The sequence below is a fragment of the Octopus sinensis genome, linkage group LG12, assembly GCF_006345805.1.
Source record: "Octopus sinensis linkage group LG12, ASM634580v1, whole genome shotgun sequence".
NCBI lineage: Eukaryota > Metazoa > Mollusca > Cephalopoda > Octopoda > Octopodidae > Octopus > Octopus sinensis.
Window position 1 is genome coordinate 58,012,273 of NC_043008.1, and position 17,204 is coordinate 58,029,476.

At 34.3% G+C, this 17,204-nt stretch overlaps 1 protein-coding gene across 2 annotated transcripts in view; it reads left to right on the forward strand.

Moving 5' to 3' along the window:
* LOC115217930 (arrestin domain-containing protein 3) overlaps nucleotides 1–17,204 on the forward strand; it is a 152,567-nt gene that overhangs the window by 68,846 nt on the left and 66,517 nt on the right. The window contains exon 3 of one of the 2 annotated variants that reach the window (XM_036508022.1): nucleotides 13,126–13,155. The exons of the other annotated variant lie outside the window; for it this stretch is intronic. Within the exon in view, the coding sequence (XP_036363915.1) occupies nucleotides 13,126–13,155 (30 nt within the window). The remainder of the gene's footprint in view (nucleotides 1–13,125; nucleotides 13,156–17,204) is intronic. 2 annotated transcript variants of the gene reach the window in all.

A 17,204-nucleotide genomic window follows, 5' to 3' on the forward strand; every position in this document is an offset into this window, starting at 1 on the left:
ACAATTAAACAGATTACCAAATTTAACAAAATTATGCATCTGTGGTGTCAGGAACTTTCTTAAGAAATAAAAATAACACAAATGCAGTTAGGTTTAGAATATATCTAGCATGCAAGAGATTGGTTGTGAGAAAAACCTAAGAAAGGCACTATAGCTAATTAGAAAAAACAACTTGATGTCTTCAAACATATCTGGTTGAAAAAAAATGCTTACTGGTGCTTTTGGTTGCATAAGATGACATACACTAAACAAATTAACTAAAAGGCAGATGTACTGTCCTCTAACATGACCTGGTCAATAATATTTTCATGTTTTATTTCTTTTTAATTATATCATGTTTTTAATTTCTGTGTGTTATCATCTTTTTCTTTATTTATTTCAGTGTAAATTATTGTGCTTTTAAAATCTTAATTTTGTTCATTTATATATTCTTTAATGTCTTAAACCCACTTCCCTTGTCTTTGTAAAGCTTATATGTTATGCTGTACACATTGTCTTTGTAAACCCTGTAGAGAACATTTCATATTTTTCTGTATGCCTTTCAGCCCTCGTGGCTAATAAAGAAAAGATTATCATCATGCCAAAGCTATTATGTCCTAATTTAATTAGCAGGATATGTTATCTTATGGTTTGGTGACAAAAAGTCTCCTCAACAAATCTGAGGAATCTTTTTTTAGGATTCTTTTCTGCAGGTCAACAATGTGAGTCTCATTTCCAATATCTTTCTGTCTCTAGCTAGATCATAATAGATCTCAATTTTTCCTCAATCTCCTTGGTATCTACTCTGTTATCATATGGTATTATTATTATTATTATTATTATTATTATTATTATTATTATTATTATCATCATCATTCAATTTTGAAGCCATTACTATTATTAAGGTGGCAAGCAGGCAGAGTTGTTTGTACTCTGGACAAAGCGCTTAGTGGTATTTCATCTGTCTTTATGATCTGAGTTCAATTTCCACCAAAGTATTTTTTGTTTTGGAGGTTGATAAAATAAGTACCAGTTGTCTACTGGGCTCAATGTAATTGACTAGTCTCCTCCCTTAAGAAGCTCAGACCTTGCGCCTATAGTTGAAAGGATTATTATTGTTGTTGTTGTTGTTGTTGTTATCATCGTCATCATTATTAAGGTGGTGTGCTGGCAGAATCATTAGCATACCAGGCAAAATGCTTAGTGGCATTTCATCCGCCTTCATGTTCTGAGTTCAAATTCTGCTGTGGTTAGCTTTGTTTTTCATCCCTTTTGGGGGTAGATAAGACAAGTACCAGTTGAACACAAGTTGATGTAATAGATTTATCCCCTTCCCTGAAATTGGTGGCCTTGTGCCAAAATTTGAAACCACCACCACCACCACCACCACCACCACCACCACAACCACCACCACCACCACCACCACCACCACTACCATCACCATCATCATCATCATCATCATCACAAAGTGATTAGGTAGGATGGAGGCCTCCTCCCCCTCCTCCCCTCTCCTCCCTCCTAGTAGAAGACACTTGCCCAAGGTGCCACACAGTGGGACTGAACCTAGGACTATGAGGTTGGGAAGCAAGCTTCTTACCACACTGTCACACCTGCTTATAAGTAAATCTGAAGGATGGTCTGAAATAAACAATAAGTAGAATATAAAATTCTCTCTTTTTTTTTTAATATTTAAGAGCAAAATTGAATTTATCCGTTACTCAATAAATTTTTTTTTTCTTAGAATGATAATATATTTAGGCTTATCAAAATTCAGCTTTACAGAATGGTTCGTTAGTGTTGGTATTAAGAATAGTTCATTAGTATAGGTATTGTGCTTACATGAAATTTATAGACAATTTCTTGTTATGTCTCTGATAGATTTTAAGTTTTCTGTCGCTATGGCAGACGTTGCTTTCATCATGTAATTTAAATGGCAAAGAAAATTTGAAGAGAGTCCTTTGAAGAATTAGATAAATAGAATTGCTGTGAGGAATATAGAACCTACCATTTCAGTCATTGGCCTACATACAGGCATCTAAGTACTGGAATAAATGGAGCATTTCTTGGATTAGTTTCCTTTGCACTTGGGGTTTTTGTCCAATGAAAACCAATGTTTTATCACCACCACCACTGCAGCTGCTGGTGCCACCGCCACCGCTGCTGCCACCGCTGCCGCCGCTGCCGCCGCCGCTGCCGCCACCGCTGCTGCCACCGCTGCCGCCACCGCTGCCGCCACCGCTGCCGCCACCACCATAGCCCCACCACCACCACCACCACCAAGATGTTGACAATGACCACAATGATAATAACAATGACAACGACGATGACAATGACGACCACTGCCACCACCACCATCGTCATCATCATCATCATCATCATCATCATCATCATCACCACAACGGTGAGGACAATGACCATGATGATGATGATGACGATGATGACCACAATGATGATAACAGTGACAACGATGACGACAATGATGGCGATGACAACCACTATCATCATCATCACGACGATAAGGACAATGACCATGATGATGATGTATGAATATATATATATATTTATACACACACACACACATATATATGCAATGGAGGGGATAAACATAGGCACAAAGATATATATATATATGTGTGTGTGTGTGTATCTTTGTGCCTATGTTTATCCCCTCCATTGCTTGACAACTGGTGTTGGTGTGTTTTTGTCTCTGTAACTTAGCAGTTCAGCAAAAGAGATCGGTAGAATGAATATCAGTCTTAAATAAAGAAATAAGTGCTGGGGTTGATTTATTTGACTAAAAAAATTCTTAAAGGTAGTGCTCCAGCATGGTCACAGTTTAATGACAGAAGCAAGATAAAAGATAAAAGATTTGTGTGTATGTGTGTGTGTGTTTGTATGTATTTGTCCCCTTGATTTGACATCACATAGTAGCTGTAAATGAGTATCACTGTCATACAAGCGGCATCATTCATATCCACCATTCTGAAAAAAACACTGTCTGGCCAAGGGGAAAAATTTACCTTGCTGGGAAACAGGTGAGGGTTAACAACAGAAAGGGCATCTAACCATAGAAAACCTGCTTCAGTTCTTCACTCCTGCTCCAGAGCGTTGGCTGCGGGGTCACTCTGAAAAGCTCTATCTGCATCGATTTCATCTCAATCGAAGGAGAGGGGCTTTCTCCGTCCGGGTTGCGGATCTGTGGAATAAGCTGCCGGACGAGATAGTGAAGATGCTGACGACCGCTCGGTTCAAAGTCTCCCCTGACCACAAATGGCCTGAACTCTTTGCATGAACACCACCCTGTACATAACTCCATGTCCCCCTACATGGCCTTGCTTTTTGCTTTTTGAGCCAAAAAATTAACTTAACTTAACCTCTGTTTGATACATACAAGCATGACAAAATGGACATAAAAATAATGATGATATCATAAACAGACTTCTTTCAGTTTCTGTCTACCAAATCCACCCACAAGGTTTTGATTATCCTGGGGTTAGAGCAGAAGACACTTTCGTAAAGTAATACACTGTTAAATGGAAACCAAAACCATATAATTTAGATTAGAACCAAACGTCTTAGCCGCGCCACCACACCTGTGCCTATTGGCTTAATAGATAGGTTTTTCACATTATACATTTTACATATATTTTTAACATAGTTTGGATAGAATGTCATTATTTCTGTTTAATTGAATGCCTAGTTAATTAATGTAGTATTTTCTGAAGCAAAAGAACCATCAATATATGAATCAAGATTGTTATCGCATCTCATTCAAGAATTCAGTTTTGGTTAATTGATGAAGAAAACATTTCTTCTTTTATTTGTTGATAAACATTTTTTTTTTTAAAGAATGGTATATAATTAGTTTTATCTTATCTTTGGCTGGTATTTAATGGTATTTTATTCATCTATATCTAGCTATTGGTCTTATTTAAACTCTAGATTTAGAATGTTTGTCTCAAGGCAATGAGAGGAATCTCTACAATGTTGCTTTGCCTGTGAGAAATAGCAACCAAATCTTTCTTTAACCACAACCTACCATCTTAATAAGAAGAGACACAATTGAATAATGTAGTCTTAGATAAGCCGTACCTAAAAGAAAACTTAAAAACCCCACGAAAAAAAAAATTTGATAGAATGATCTTGGCTGTAACATGATTTTGATTATAGGTCTACTCCATCCAGGCAGACTCCCCCCAAGGACACTATAATCACCACCACCTCCACCACAATCGCCACCACCACCGCTACCACCACTACCACCGTCACCACCACCACCACCACCACCACTGCCACTACCACTGCTGCCGCCACCGCCACCGCCGCCACCACCACCAACAACAACAACAACAGCAACACTAACAGCAACAATTACAATAACAATATTGTAGACAAAATGATTATAATAAAACTGAAATACAGATTCAATCATCATTGCCATCAACATCATTGTCCTCATCATTATCATTGTCATCTTCACCATCATCATCATTGTCATTGTTGATATCAGTGTTGCCTTGTATATGAAATACCCCCAGAGGCTGACGGAGAGTACGGCTAAGCCACTTTAGATGTCTTGTGAGTTGAGCTTGTTGCAGAGAGCTGATGTAGCAGTATTGTCACATTTTGGGATTTGAAATGAAGTCCAATGGGCAAACATGCAGAATTCAACCAAGTTCCCAGAGATCTCCAGCTCTCACAGGTCAGGATTCACGCCCATAGAGAAGGGCGGTCCAGATGAATGCTTGGAAAATACACACTTTCATGCAAATTCTGGTCTCCAGTCATGGCCAAAAGCAACTCCAAAGGTGACAGAATGCATAGGTCAGTCTCATCTGAGCACCAGAGTGGACTTCCCTAAAACACCCAAGGGCCATCTAGTGTTGTTAGGCTGGGTTACAGATTAAACCTTTAGCATTTAAACCAGCATCCAGCCCAAATATTCTACCTACTTCATGTTCAAACTACCCAGATCCAGCCTTTGGCATTTACTCTACAATAGCATTCTAGAAATAAATAACTACATCATCTAAATCTCAAAGCTACAAGATAATGCATGAAATCAAATTCGATGACTGGCATTCGTGCTAGTGGAGTGCTAAGAGTACCATATGAATGAGATCGTTGCCAGAGCAACAAGCTGGCCTCCGTGCTGATGGCACGTTAAAAACACCATTCGAGTGTGATCGTTACCTGCGTCACCTTACTAGCACTTGTGTTGGTGGCACGTGAAAAAACATTTGAGCGCGGTCGTTGCCAGTGCCGCTGGACTGGCTCCTGTGCAGGTGGCACATAAAAAGCACCATTTGAGCGTGGCCGTTGCTAGTACCTCCTGACTGGCCCTCGTGCCGGTGGCATGTAAAAAGTACCCACTACACTCTTGAAGTGGTTGGCGTTAGGAAGGGCATCCAACTGTAGAAACTCTGCCAGATCAGATTGGAGTCTGGTGCAGCCATCTGGTTCGCCAGACCTTGGTCAAATCATCCAACCCATGCTAGCATGGAAAGTGGACATTAAGCAATGATGATGATGATGATGTGGATAAATAAGCATTACACTTGACAGAGGAATCTGGATGCTAAAGGGTCAACTCACTCAATCACTGAAATAAATTCTATTGCCATGTCTCTTGAACATAGTGACTCACACTTTTAGCATAACAAATCTAAACACTTGCAATGAATATCACTTTTCTCATAATCACTAACCTCATTTGCATTTTGTCCTGTATCTAATCTTTCATTATTGCTTTCAATGTGAGTAATAAGTATTCATTGAGTTGAATGATTAGCTCTGAAGCCAAATTAATTTTGATATATGAGGCTAGTTTTGCTGCAACAGAAACACACTTGTTTGTGTCTAATTTCCTCAAACCATCTTAATGTAGATTAGCAGCAAAAAAACAAAAAAAACACAGACTGGTTGTTAGTTTGGAAGTTTCAGTATGATAATTTCTTTAACTAGTTCACATAGTTCAAACAAAATAGAAAGTTTTAGTTTTTAAGAAAGTGTATGGTTAATTAATTTTGTCAGGCTTATGACTAAGAAAAATAAAAAATAAGAATAAAAATATAAACGAATGATTTTTGGAAAACTTCGTTATATGTAATACAATATATTTTAAAGCTGATTCATTTTACATTTTTTTTTTCAATCTCTAAAATTTATCTGTAAACTTTCGTTTCATTATCTGTCCCATTGCAAGAGAGAAAAGAAAAAAAGATCTTTCCAGAAGCCAGTATTTAGTGTTGTCAGTTAGTGAAGCTTCTTTTTGAGTTAGGTAGGATGGAGTTCTCCCCCTCCTCCTCCTTCCCCACCCCCTCATCTCTTCCTCCCCTCCCCCTCATCTCTTCCTCCCCTCCCCCTCATCTCTTCCTCCCCTCCCCTACCTCTATTCCCCCTCCCCCTCTCCCCTTTCAGTTTCCATCTACCAAATCCATTCACAAAGCTTTGGTTGGCTCAAGCTCTAGTTGAAGACATTGCCCAAGGTACCATATACAGCAGGACTGAACCCTAGACCATGTTTGTTTTCCATGTTGGCATGGGTTAAACCAGTGGTTCTGAACTGGGGTCCATATGGCCCCTGAGAGCCCATATAAGATCTTTGGGGGCCCACACAGCAAAATAGTAAATCGGGGATCCACATTAGTATTTTAAAGGCCCCTGAAAAAAATTTGATTATTATTATATTCTGGTGGACCCCTATAACCATTTGATGTTTAAAAGTTTTATAGAATCCTCTTTCAAAATCCCTATTTTGTTTTTCACACATTCACTTGTGTAGGTTGAACTATGTGAAATGTTTCAGAAAGGAACCAAGCTGTTTCATGCAATACATACCAATACATAAATCTAAAGCAACATTTTTTCAGGGACCCTTAAAATACTAATGTGGATCCCCAATTTACTATTTTGCTGTGTGGGCCCTTAGATAAAAAAAATGGTTGAGAACCGTAGGGTTAGATAGTGTGACTGGAGCTGGTAAGCCGGAGAGCTGTTCCAGCTATTTTCATGTTAATTTGTTTCAAGCACCAGCTTAATGATAAATTAGTTTAATAAATTTAGCATAATTTTAAAAGTTAATTGCAACAAAGGTGCTGTATTTTGAGAGAAATGTAGTAACAAAAGTTTAATGGATCATATGGTAAAAGAGTAAAAGAGTAAAAGAGTAAATGAATGACCATGGGATTGCACCTAGAAAGTTTTCCTTCGAGGCACAAGTCTGGGCATGGTTGTTTATGGAAGAGCAGCAGTCACCCATGCATACCAGCCTTGCCATTCCATGCCACTGATGCTATCCAAGGGAAAGGCAAAGGCCGATACAGCTTGACACCAGTGATGTCACAACACATTTCTACAGCTGAGTGAACTGGAGCAATGTGAAATGAAGTGTCTTGCTCAAGAACACAACACACAACCTGGTCAGCGAATCAAACTCATTACCTTATGATTGTGAAACCGATGCTTTAACCACTACGCCATTCACCAATAGATCATAGAATAACTAATTTTACGGCATTATTGATTTCTAACTTAGGTCATATATTTGCAGTGAAGGAACAATTGATTATATTGTCTTGTACTCAATTTATCAACTCTGGTATTTAACTGGTACTTTATTTACCAAACCCAGTACTTGAATGGTACTTAATTTACTTAATTCATCGACCAGTATTTAACATATCCTTATTTTATGGATTTTGAAAGAATGAAAGATAAAGCATATCTATTTGCGCAGAATTCAATCTTGGAGTGTGAATGGATATAATTCATTTTTGTTCATCACCCTCTTCATATTCACTCTTAATTAACAACATAATTAACACTAAATATTATTAGTAAAAAACAAAACAAAAAAAAACAAATGGATGAAAGCAAAAAAATATAGAAAGTTTTAATGAACCAAACATTAAAGCTTCTAAATTATATCTGGTTCTCATATAAAATAACCAATCAATGTAAACTTTTACATCTTCGTTACCACAAACTCCCATCAGTTCATTTAAAATTTATTGACTAATACAGGCATAGGAGTGGCTGTGTGGTAAGTAGCTTGCTTACGAACCACATGGTTCCAGGTTTAGTTCCACTGCGTGGCACCTTGGGCAAGTGTCTTCTACTATAGCCTCGGGCTGACCAAAGCCTTGTGAGTGGATCTGGTTAGATGGAAACTGAAAGAAGCCCATCGTATATGTATATATATGTGTATGTCTGTGTGTGTGTGTGTGTGTGTGTGTGTGTATGTTTGTGTGTCTGTTTGTTCCCCCAACATCACTTGACAACTGATGCTGGTGTGTTTACGTCCCCGTAACTTAGCGATTCAGCAAAAGAGACTGATAGAATAAGTACTAGGCTTACAAAGACTAAGTTCTGGGGTCGATTTGCTCGACTAAAGGCGGTGCTCCAGCATGGTCACAGTCAAATGATTGCATCAACCCCCAGGGTTCGACTGGTGGTTATTTTATCGACCCTGGAAGGATGAAAGGCAAGGATGAATTTTGGTGGAATTTGGATTCAGAATCTAAATATAGATGAAATGTTGGTAAGCATTTCGTTCAGCATACTAACGATTCTGCCAGCACCCTACCTTAATAATAATAATAATAATAATAAAATAATAATAATAATAATAATAATAATAATAATGATAATAATAATAGTTGTTTCAAATTTTGGCACAAGCCAGCAGGTTTGTGGGGAGGGGCTAAGTTGGTTAAATCAACTCTAGTGTTCAACTGGTACTTATTTTTTCGACCCTGAATAGATGAAAGGCAAAGTTGACTTCAACGGCATTTGAACTCAGAACATAAAGACAGAAAAAATGCTGCTAACCATTTTTTTTAGCATGGTATCAATTCTGCCAACACTCTGCCTTAATGATAATAATAATAATAATAATAATAATAATAATAATAATAATAATATAATAATAATAATAATAATAATAATGTGTCACTTTGATGGCATGGACTACTCTCTCACATAATAATAATAATAATAATAATAATAATAATAATAATAATAATAATGATCATGTCAAATATATTGATATTTTGAATACATTTAATATTTCAGATCCTTTTCGATTTCATTTCAGATCCTTTTGCAAGAGAGAAAAGGAATTTATCTGTTAGATAACATATATGGTTAAGACATTTCAAAATATTTCTTGCAAAATGATTTGAAATATGTGTATTAAATTCATTCAAAATATCACCATTTGGTTTAACTTTCTTATTATATGTTCTATGACTCCAAGCCATTACAAGATAGTCCATATTTTATTTACAGGGAAACTCCAGGTTTGGAGTGGTTTTTCTACTTGACCCTAGCTGAAAAATTCTGGTAAAGTGCAAAGCATTAAATACAGAAAATACATGCATACAATTTATACAAATATATATAATATATATTATCATTTAATAAATGTAAGAGCAACTTCAAGTTTCTTATTTAGATAGTGTAGTAATTGGATGGGTTTGTATAGAATACTGTGTCAATCATTCACGCTGAATGATTGCTGGATTGAGCAATCAAACCTATTTTATTGCTGCACTATCCAATCATGAAACTTAAAGTAGCTCACATAACTTCTGTATTCATTGATTTATACTTAATGGATTGACTACTTTTTTTATTGATCCCATCAACAAACGAACAGTACACTATATATACAGTGCATGTATTATATATGATTATATATGTTTTATAGTTTTTGTTTCATATACATTTTCATGATCTTTGTTTTACATGTTCGTTAATCTTATAATTTTTGTTATGTCTTATGTATGAGTTTTGTCTATATATTCTCAAGTAGCGTTAAAGCTATTTTTTTGATACTGTGGTCAAATTTAGGTGGAGTGGTCTTGCTTTTTGGTACTGAAATCATCAGGATATTTTCTCTCCCTATCTCTCTTTCTTTTTGTTCCTCTCCTTTCTTCCTCCTTTCTCTCTTTCTTTCTCTTCCTCTACCTCTCCTTTCTATTCCTCTCTCTCTATATATATAATGCATACATACATGCATACATACATATATACATGTATATATGTATGTAAATGAAGCAAACACAAAAATTACTTTAGTATATATTATGTTGTACTTTCTGACAGACAACAGCTGTATGCAAAGTAACTATATTTACATGCATACACTTGCATGCATGCATACACTTGCATGCATGCATGCACACACAGGCACACACATACACATATGCATACACATAAACAACCATTCTACATATATGTATAAAATGTAATATAATATCATATAATAAAATATAACATTATATACATACACACATTCATATACACATTTTTGTGTGCACGTATATACTATAATAATTTAATATCACAAATAAAAATAGGAGTACTCAATACACTCTGTTGGGTGAATATATTAATTATATGTTATATATATTAATGTTATATATATTATATGTTATATAATTTGCATAAATATCATTACTATTTAATCATGGCTTTTAGGCTTTAAATGTATTACTAAATTGAGCATTGCTTAGATGGATGTGATTCAAGTGAAAAGCTATCACATTAATCCAAGGAATACCGTATATAGTAAATGTATAGACTCTCAACTTCAGTTAGTCTTTTATTGTGTTCTACAAATTGATCAAGATTACCAAATAATACACACACACATAGTGACAAAGAAAAGATAGGTGTGTGGTGTTACATTGAATGATAGGTTTCAAAAATTAAACAGATGCACGACAAGGCATGAACAGAAAGTCCACACACAAGACAAGGATGTGCTCTTTCCTCATCAGTTACCATCCAAAAAGTCATTACAGTTTCACACCTTTAACAATAATACATGTTTTGTGTGTGAATTTTCTGTTCTTTCCTTGTTGTGCTTCTGTTTACATTCACCTTTGAAATTTATATACATACATACATACATACATACATACATACATACATACATACATACATACACACATACATACATATGTTCTTACGTATGTACGTATAAAGAGTTACTAATAATATTGCTTTTCTACATGTTATAAAGTTCTTAAAGGTTCAAGTCATTGGTAGCCGTGTAAAGCACTATTTCATCCTTATTTGAAATCATCAGCATGGCATATCTTGTGACAAATAAATCAAGTTAAATTCAACATTCTATGAAGTTAGACATTTCTTATAAACAGGAAATAGTTTACAGTTTAAAAGGCATTCCTGTCTGTTTTTTTCTCCCTTGATTGTTAATAATCATTCAACAATAGAAAAAAAGAGAGATATAAGTATTTCTTACATGCAGACTAATATTTCCACTAGGGGTATACCATATGTAATTATAATTATAATGGATTAAAGAATTTCTTGAAATTTAATCATTTTGGTTATTATTTATGTTTTGTTATTCATTTACTCTAAATATAATTTTCTTTCCATTTGTCAGTTTTGTGTCTAAGAATTTTTCTTTTGTTATCCAACTGTTATGGGTACTAGCTATAATTTTTCTCTTGAACAATTATGGATGCAAAGTTTCTGATACTCTCCTTCTTTAGACACAATTTGTTTTTGTTATCACAACAATTTTAGATGAGTTTGCTGCTAGCTAATAAACTGTAGTCATAAGCTTACTAAGATATCTTGGAATTAGTTCTTCTGTCATCTATCTTAATATATATATATAAAAAGAAAACACAGACAAATAATAGCAGGTGTAAAGAATCTAATTATATGGAATGTTGCATATACAATTATGTGATGTAATCAAGACTTGTCTTTACAGCTGTTTTGATAATTAGTGTTTTCTGATGAGGATATTGTGATTTTGATCTATGGGTTTTTCAAAATCTATGTCTGTTCATGCACTTTCAATATTATTGGACTTCATTACAGAATATGCATTGTTTATAGAACCAGACATTGATTATCCGAAACAGCTGTAAAAATAAGTCTTGATTACATCATTTAATTGTATATGCAACTTTTTATATAAACCGCTGCTTAGATCTGTTATTGTTTGTTTGACTTTTATGCTTCTATACCTGGTCATTCTCATAAAAGAAAATCATTCTTATAGCTAACTTTTTATTTTGGCATAACCCATTCCTGATGAAGAAGTTATGGTTTAAGTTTTGGATTTCTGTGAGCACTACCAGGCAACTATCCAACTATCTATACCATGCTTACTTTAGATTTTTATAGCTCATTCTCTCTCTCTCCCTCTCTCTCTCTCCCTCTCTCTCTCTCCCTCTCTCTCTCTCTCTCTATATATATATATATATATGTGTGTGTGTGTGTGTGTGTATATATATATATATAAGACCATTGTAGTTTGCTTGAAGCATTGTAGGACAGAAGTAGAAAATGAAAGAAAATGGAAATAAAGAAAGCTTCTAACAATGCAAAAAGTTTTGCAAAAAACCTTTATATTTTAGGTACAAAGGCTTAGCTTCAGAAGGAAGTGGTCCAAAAAATATGTATTTACATTGGTTTCATTATTATATATATACACACATGTATATGATAGTAGATTCTTGCTTTCGAGGTTTTTTTCATATATGCTTAAACTAAGGAAAGGAAGTCTGAATAGTGCTTCATGTCATCTCAATAATATGGAACAAAGGTAAATTCCAAGAGAAATAAAAGGCCTTTCTCAAGTTAAAAAAACAAACCACAATTGAGTTTAGCAAGACAAAAACTGAAGGTTCAAAGTAAAATATTATTTAACAAGCGTTGGTTGAGTTTATGCGTCATATCACTATCGTATAATTAGCATGAGAATATTTGTTTATTTTGTGTGTTTTTTAAAAACTTGATGGTTTGTGTTAATAAACTAGTTATAAGCTGGTATTGTGCTTTAGCAGGGATTCTTATCTCTTGTTTCAAAAAAATGTTATTGAAATATGAATCTGTGGATTATCACTTATATGATGATTAATATTCTAGTATGGCATGGATACTCTTCTTGATATATATATACATATATATATACATATATATATATATATGTATGTATATATATATGTATATATATGTGTATATATATATTTATATATATATATAAATATATAATTTTCTTATACAATTGAAATTGATGATGTTGGTTCTTTATCATTTTTTTTTTGTTTTTGTTTCAAACCATTCCAATGTTTTGTTTCCATGCCTCCACAGATGTTACTTGCGAACAAGATAACCCAGTCGGTAAGTGGATTGCTGCAGGGCTATTTTGTTTGTGTTCAGTGCATGCACATGCTAGGTTTGACATCTTGTCTGTTTGATTTGGCTTTTACATAGCGAGTTCTTGTAGAAAGCAGATTTAATGTAGTAACATTGCCTGCAGCGATTATACGTTGTTAGAACCATTAGACCCCCAAAGACTGTGATAAAATGAAATCATTGCTGTTAATAATGAATAGTTTACGTAGATTTTTATGGCTATTAATAATGCTCCTTTAGTATATTATTGTGTGATTATTTACCAGTATTGATGTTATGATTATTGTCATACTGTTAAAATAATGTATTCTTGCCTTACAAAGTTTTGTGTGATCTCTCTAAATATTGGACTTTATTGATTTACCAGCAATATTTGTTAATATTAAAAAGAAATCAGTCAAAAGGAATGTGTAATTTGTTCTTTGTGGATAAATATATTAGTGTCTTCATTTCAGGTATATTTGAAATTCTGTTAAAACCAATCATTGTTCTTTTTTTTTTTGAATCAATTCCTTGTAATTACTAAAAATAAAAAAAAAAAGTGACAGAAAAATAAACAAGTAAAAACAACAAAGAAAAAACAAAAAAAATATGGAACTGAATAGAGTTCCTTTCTGTTGGTGTTACTTGAAACCAATTTGATGGAGAGCACCTTTTATCCCACTCACCCCATTTATAAATTATATTGTCTCAACATGAAGTAGATCAATCTGGTTTCTGTGTAATATAAGTTTTGAGATGTTTATAACCAGTCTGTTATGATGTTGTCACGTAGTGTTGGTCAGCTTTCTCTCTTTCTGAGCAGGCTGAAAAAACTGCAAGAGTTTTTAGTCTTTGTTTGATGTCTGTGAAGTTAAAAAGAAAAAAAAAATCAAAAAATAGTAATGTAGGTTCTGACTTTATTGGTAAAACGTTCTATATTTCTATTGAAGTTATTTTGTTCTGGAACTTTAGGGAAATGGTGGGTAGCTTATTAGGGAAGGATCTGACTGCAATATCAGAAAAGAAAAGAAAAAAAAAATGTAAGGAAAAAATAAATGAAAAGTTCAATATTTACTGGGAGAGCTATTGTAAATTGAATTGACTTCAGTATTTTAGAGTAATTGTTTGATAAGTTCCAGAATGATAGGCAAAGTTGATCCCATTAGGATTTGAACTAGTGACCTACATTCAATAAAGCATACTGTTTCCACTGCTGGCAAATGTACTTCTATTCGCTGCCCTTAGATTCATAAATACGATACAGAAACAGAGAGGTGACAGAAACGGAAGACACTGGACTAAATAACTTACATTTTAGTGTTGGATCTGTTAGAGTGTGTTAAAGTATTTTCTACAGAGTTGCAGCATTTTGTTTGGCTCCTTACATTCAGAGTTCAAATTCCACTGAGGTCAACTTTGCTTTTCATCTTTCCTGAGCAATAAAATTAAGTGCCAGTGTAAGGATAGCAAAATCTCAGAATTGTTAAAGTATCAGACAGGATGTTTTGAGGTATTTGCTATGGTCCTTGGCATTCTGAGTTCAAATTCCACTGAGGTCAACTTTGCCTTTCCTCTTTCTGAGCAATAAAATTAAGTACCAGTATAAGGATAGCAAAGTCTCAGAATTGTTAAAGTATCAGACAGGATGTTTTGAGGTATTTGCTATGGTCCTTTGCATTCTGAGTTCAAATTCCACTGAGGTCCACTTTGCCTTTCATCTTTCCTGAGCAATAAAATTAAGTACCAGTGTAAGGATAGCAAAGTTGCAGAATTGTTAAAGTATCAGACAGGATGTTTTGAGGTATTTGCTATGGTCCTTGGCATTCTGAGTTCAAATTCCACTGAGGTCAACTTTGCCTTTCCTCTTTCCTGAGCAATAAAATTAAGTGCCAGTGTAAGGATAGCAAAGTTGCAGAATTGTTAAAGTATCAGACAGGATGTTTTGAGGTATTTGCTATGGTCCTTGGCATTCTGAGTTCAAATTCCACTGAGGTCCACTTTGCCTTTCATCTTTCCTGAGCAATAAAATTAAGTACCAGTATAAGGATAGCAAAGTCTCAGAATTGTTAAAGTATCAGACAGGATGTTTTGAGGTATTTGCTATGGTCCTTTGCATTCTGAGTTCAAATTCCACTGAGGTCCACTTTGCCTTTCATCTTTCCTGAGCAATAAAATTAAGTACCAGTGTAAGGATAGCAAAGTCGCAGAATTGTTAAAGTATCAGACAGGATGTTTTGAGGTATTTGCTATCGTCCTTTGCATTCTGAGTTCAAATCCTACCATAGCCTATTTGGGTGGTAGACATAAATCAATTACTCACATTTTAGAAGTGAGGTTGGGAGTGATCACATGGCGCTGAAAAGAGAGATTACAATAGAATTTGGTATTCGGTTACAATATTCTGTCATTTAAATATATTACATTTTATTCCCATAGTACAAATTTCAAATTTACTTCTCATTATAATATCCAACACACCGTATTTCAATACCTGTAGTGCATCACTGGATTTTTACAAATCTAATATTTATGTAAACAATGGAAGTGGTAGGGAAAGAAAATCTGTTAGATCTTCAGAATTATGCAGTATATCTCTTTAATGTAAGCACTTAGCTAAAATTGGCAGGAAACCTCCCGAGATGAGAATATTCTTTAATTATTGCTTTCTGACTTTATTCATCAGCATTTATCATGTAATCTTAAGTCTTCTTTGAATGTAACTGACAGCCGTAGAATGAAATATATTGTGCAGTCTTTATCCCCTGGGTGTTTACTTCACATCTCTGAGAATCATATTGAACGTATAACAATAGGAAAAGAGACAGCAAGAAAATATGTGATAACTTTGTATATGATTGTTGTTGTTGTTTTTGTTGTTACTAAGATTCCATAGAGAATATTCTTGAACAGATTTTAAACAGAATTCCTCCCTGTGTAGCCATTGTGAATATCAGTTGGACACATTCTTCAGAAATTATGACAAAATAAGCAGAGACCCCTTGCTGTGATCTCATTAAATTGGTTTAAATGTTAGTAATTGTGATAGATAATCTTATCTAAGTCTAATATTTCACTTTATTTTGATCCTTGTTACTGCTATGTTGTTGTTGTTGGTTGTTGCTTAGCTCCAGCTCAGCCTTGATTCACAGGACAATGATAAAATATGTTCCAGCCCTGAAATTCCACTCTTTATTAAAAAATTTTTTTCAGGGACAGTATATATATATAAATATAAATAGATGTGTGTATTTTTCCCTTGTTAACAATTAACACGGAAAAAATAGATAAATAGTTACCAGGGTAGCAAAAAATCACACAAGTAAAGAGGTTGTAACTCTTTCTTCGGGTTTACGTGAAATTTTTTTTTGTAATATATAAATAAATAAATGAAGTTTAATGCATGTGTAATTCAAATACTTTTACCTCCGACACATGTTTCGAAGATATCACTGATATTTTCCTAATTTATAAGGTTTTATTTAATATACATATGGTCATATACTTCTTATTTATTTAACTTTTCCTTAATTTATTCCTCCTCTTTCTATAGGCTACCTCTGACGTTATATCATATGTTTTTTCAAATAATATTAATAGTGTTCAGTAAATCACTATACATATCCCTCATTTTCTATTAAAATGTCTTATTGATGAGTTTCATTTCTTCACTTCCCTGAAGAGAAGATTACATTGTTTTACACCATTTTATTCCTTTGGAATAATATCAGTAATATCCTCGAAACATGTGTTGGAAGTAAAAGTATTTGAATTACATCTGCATTAAACTCCATTTATTTATATATATATACTAGCAGCTAAGCCCGGTTTCACCTGGTCTGTTTGGATGATGTGGCTGTGATTGTTTTCGGTTAGGCATAATCTATAACAGGGTTTGTCAACCTTATCATTTCGGGTCTCCTGTTTCGATTGAAGTCTCCAATTATATGAAAATTTCCTGACCCCCATCCTGTCAGAAAACAGCTCCTAAGCAACTGGTTGTTTTAATGGCAGAAGAAAGAGGAAAATTCCATTAGAAAAAAATTTAATCGATT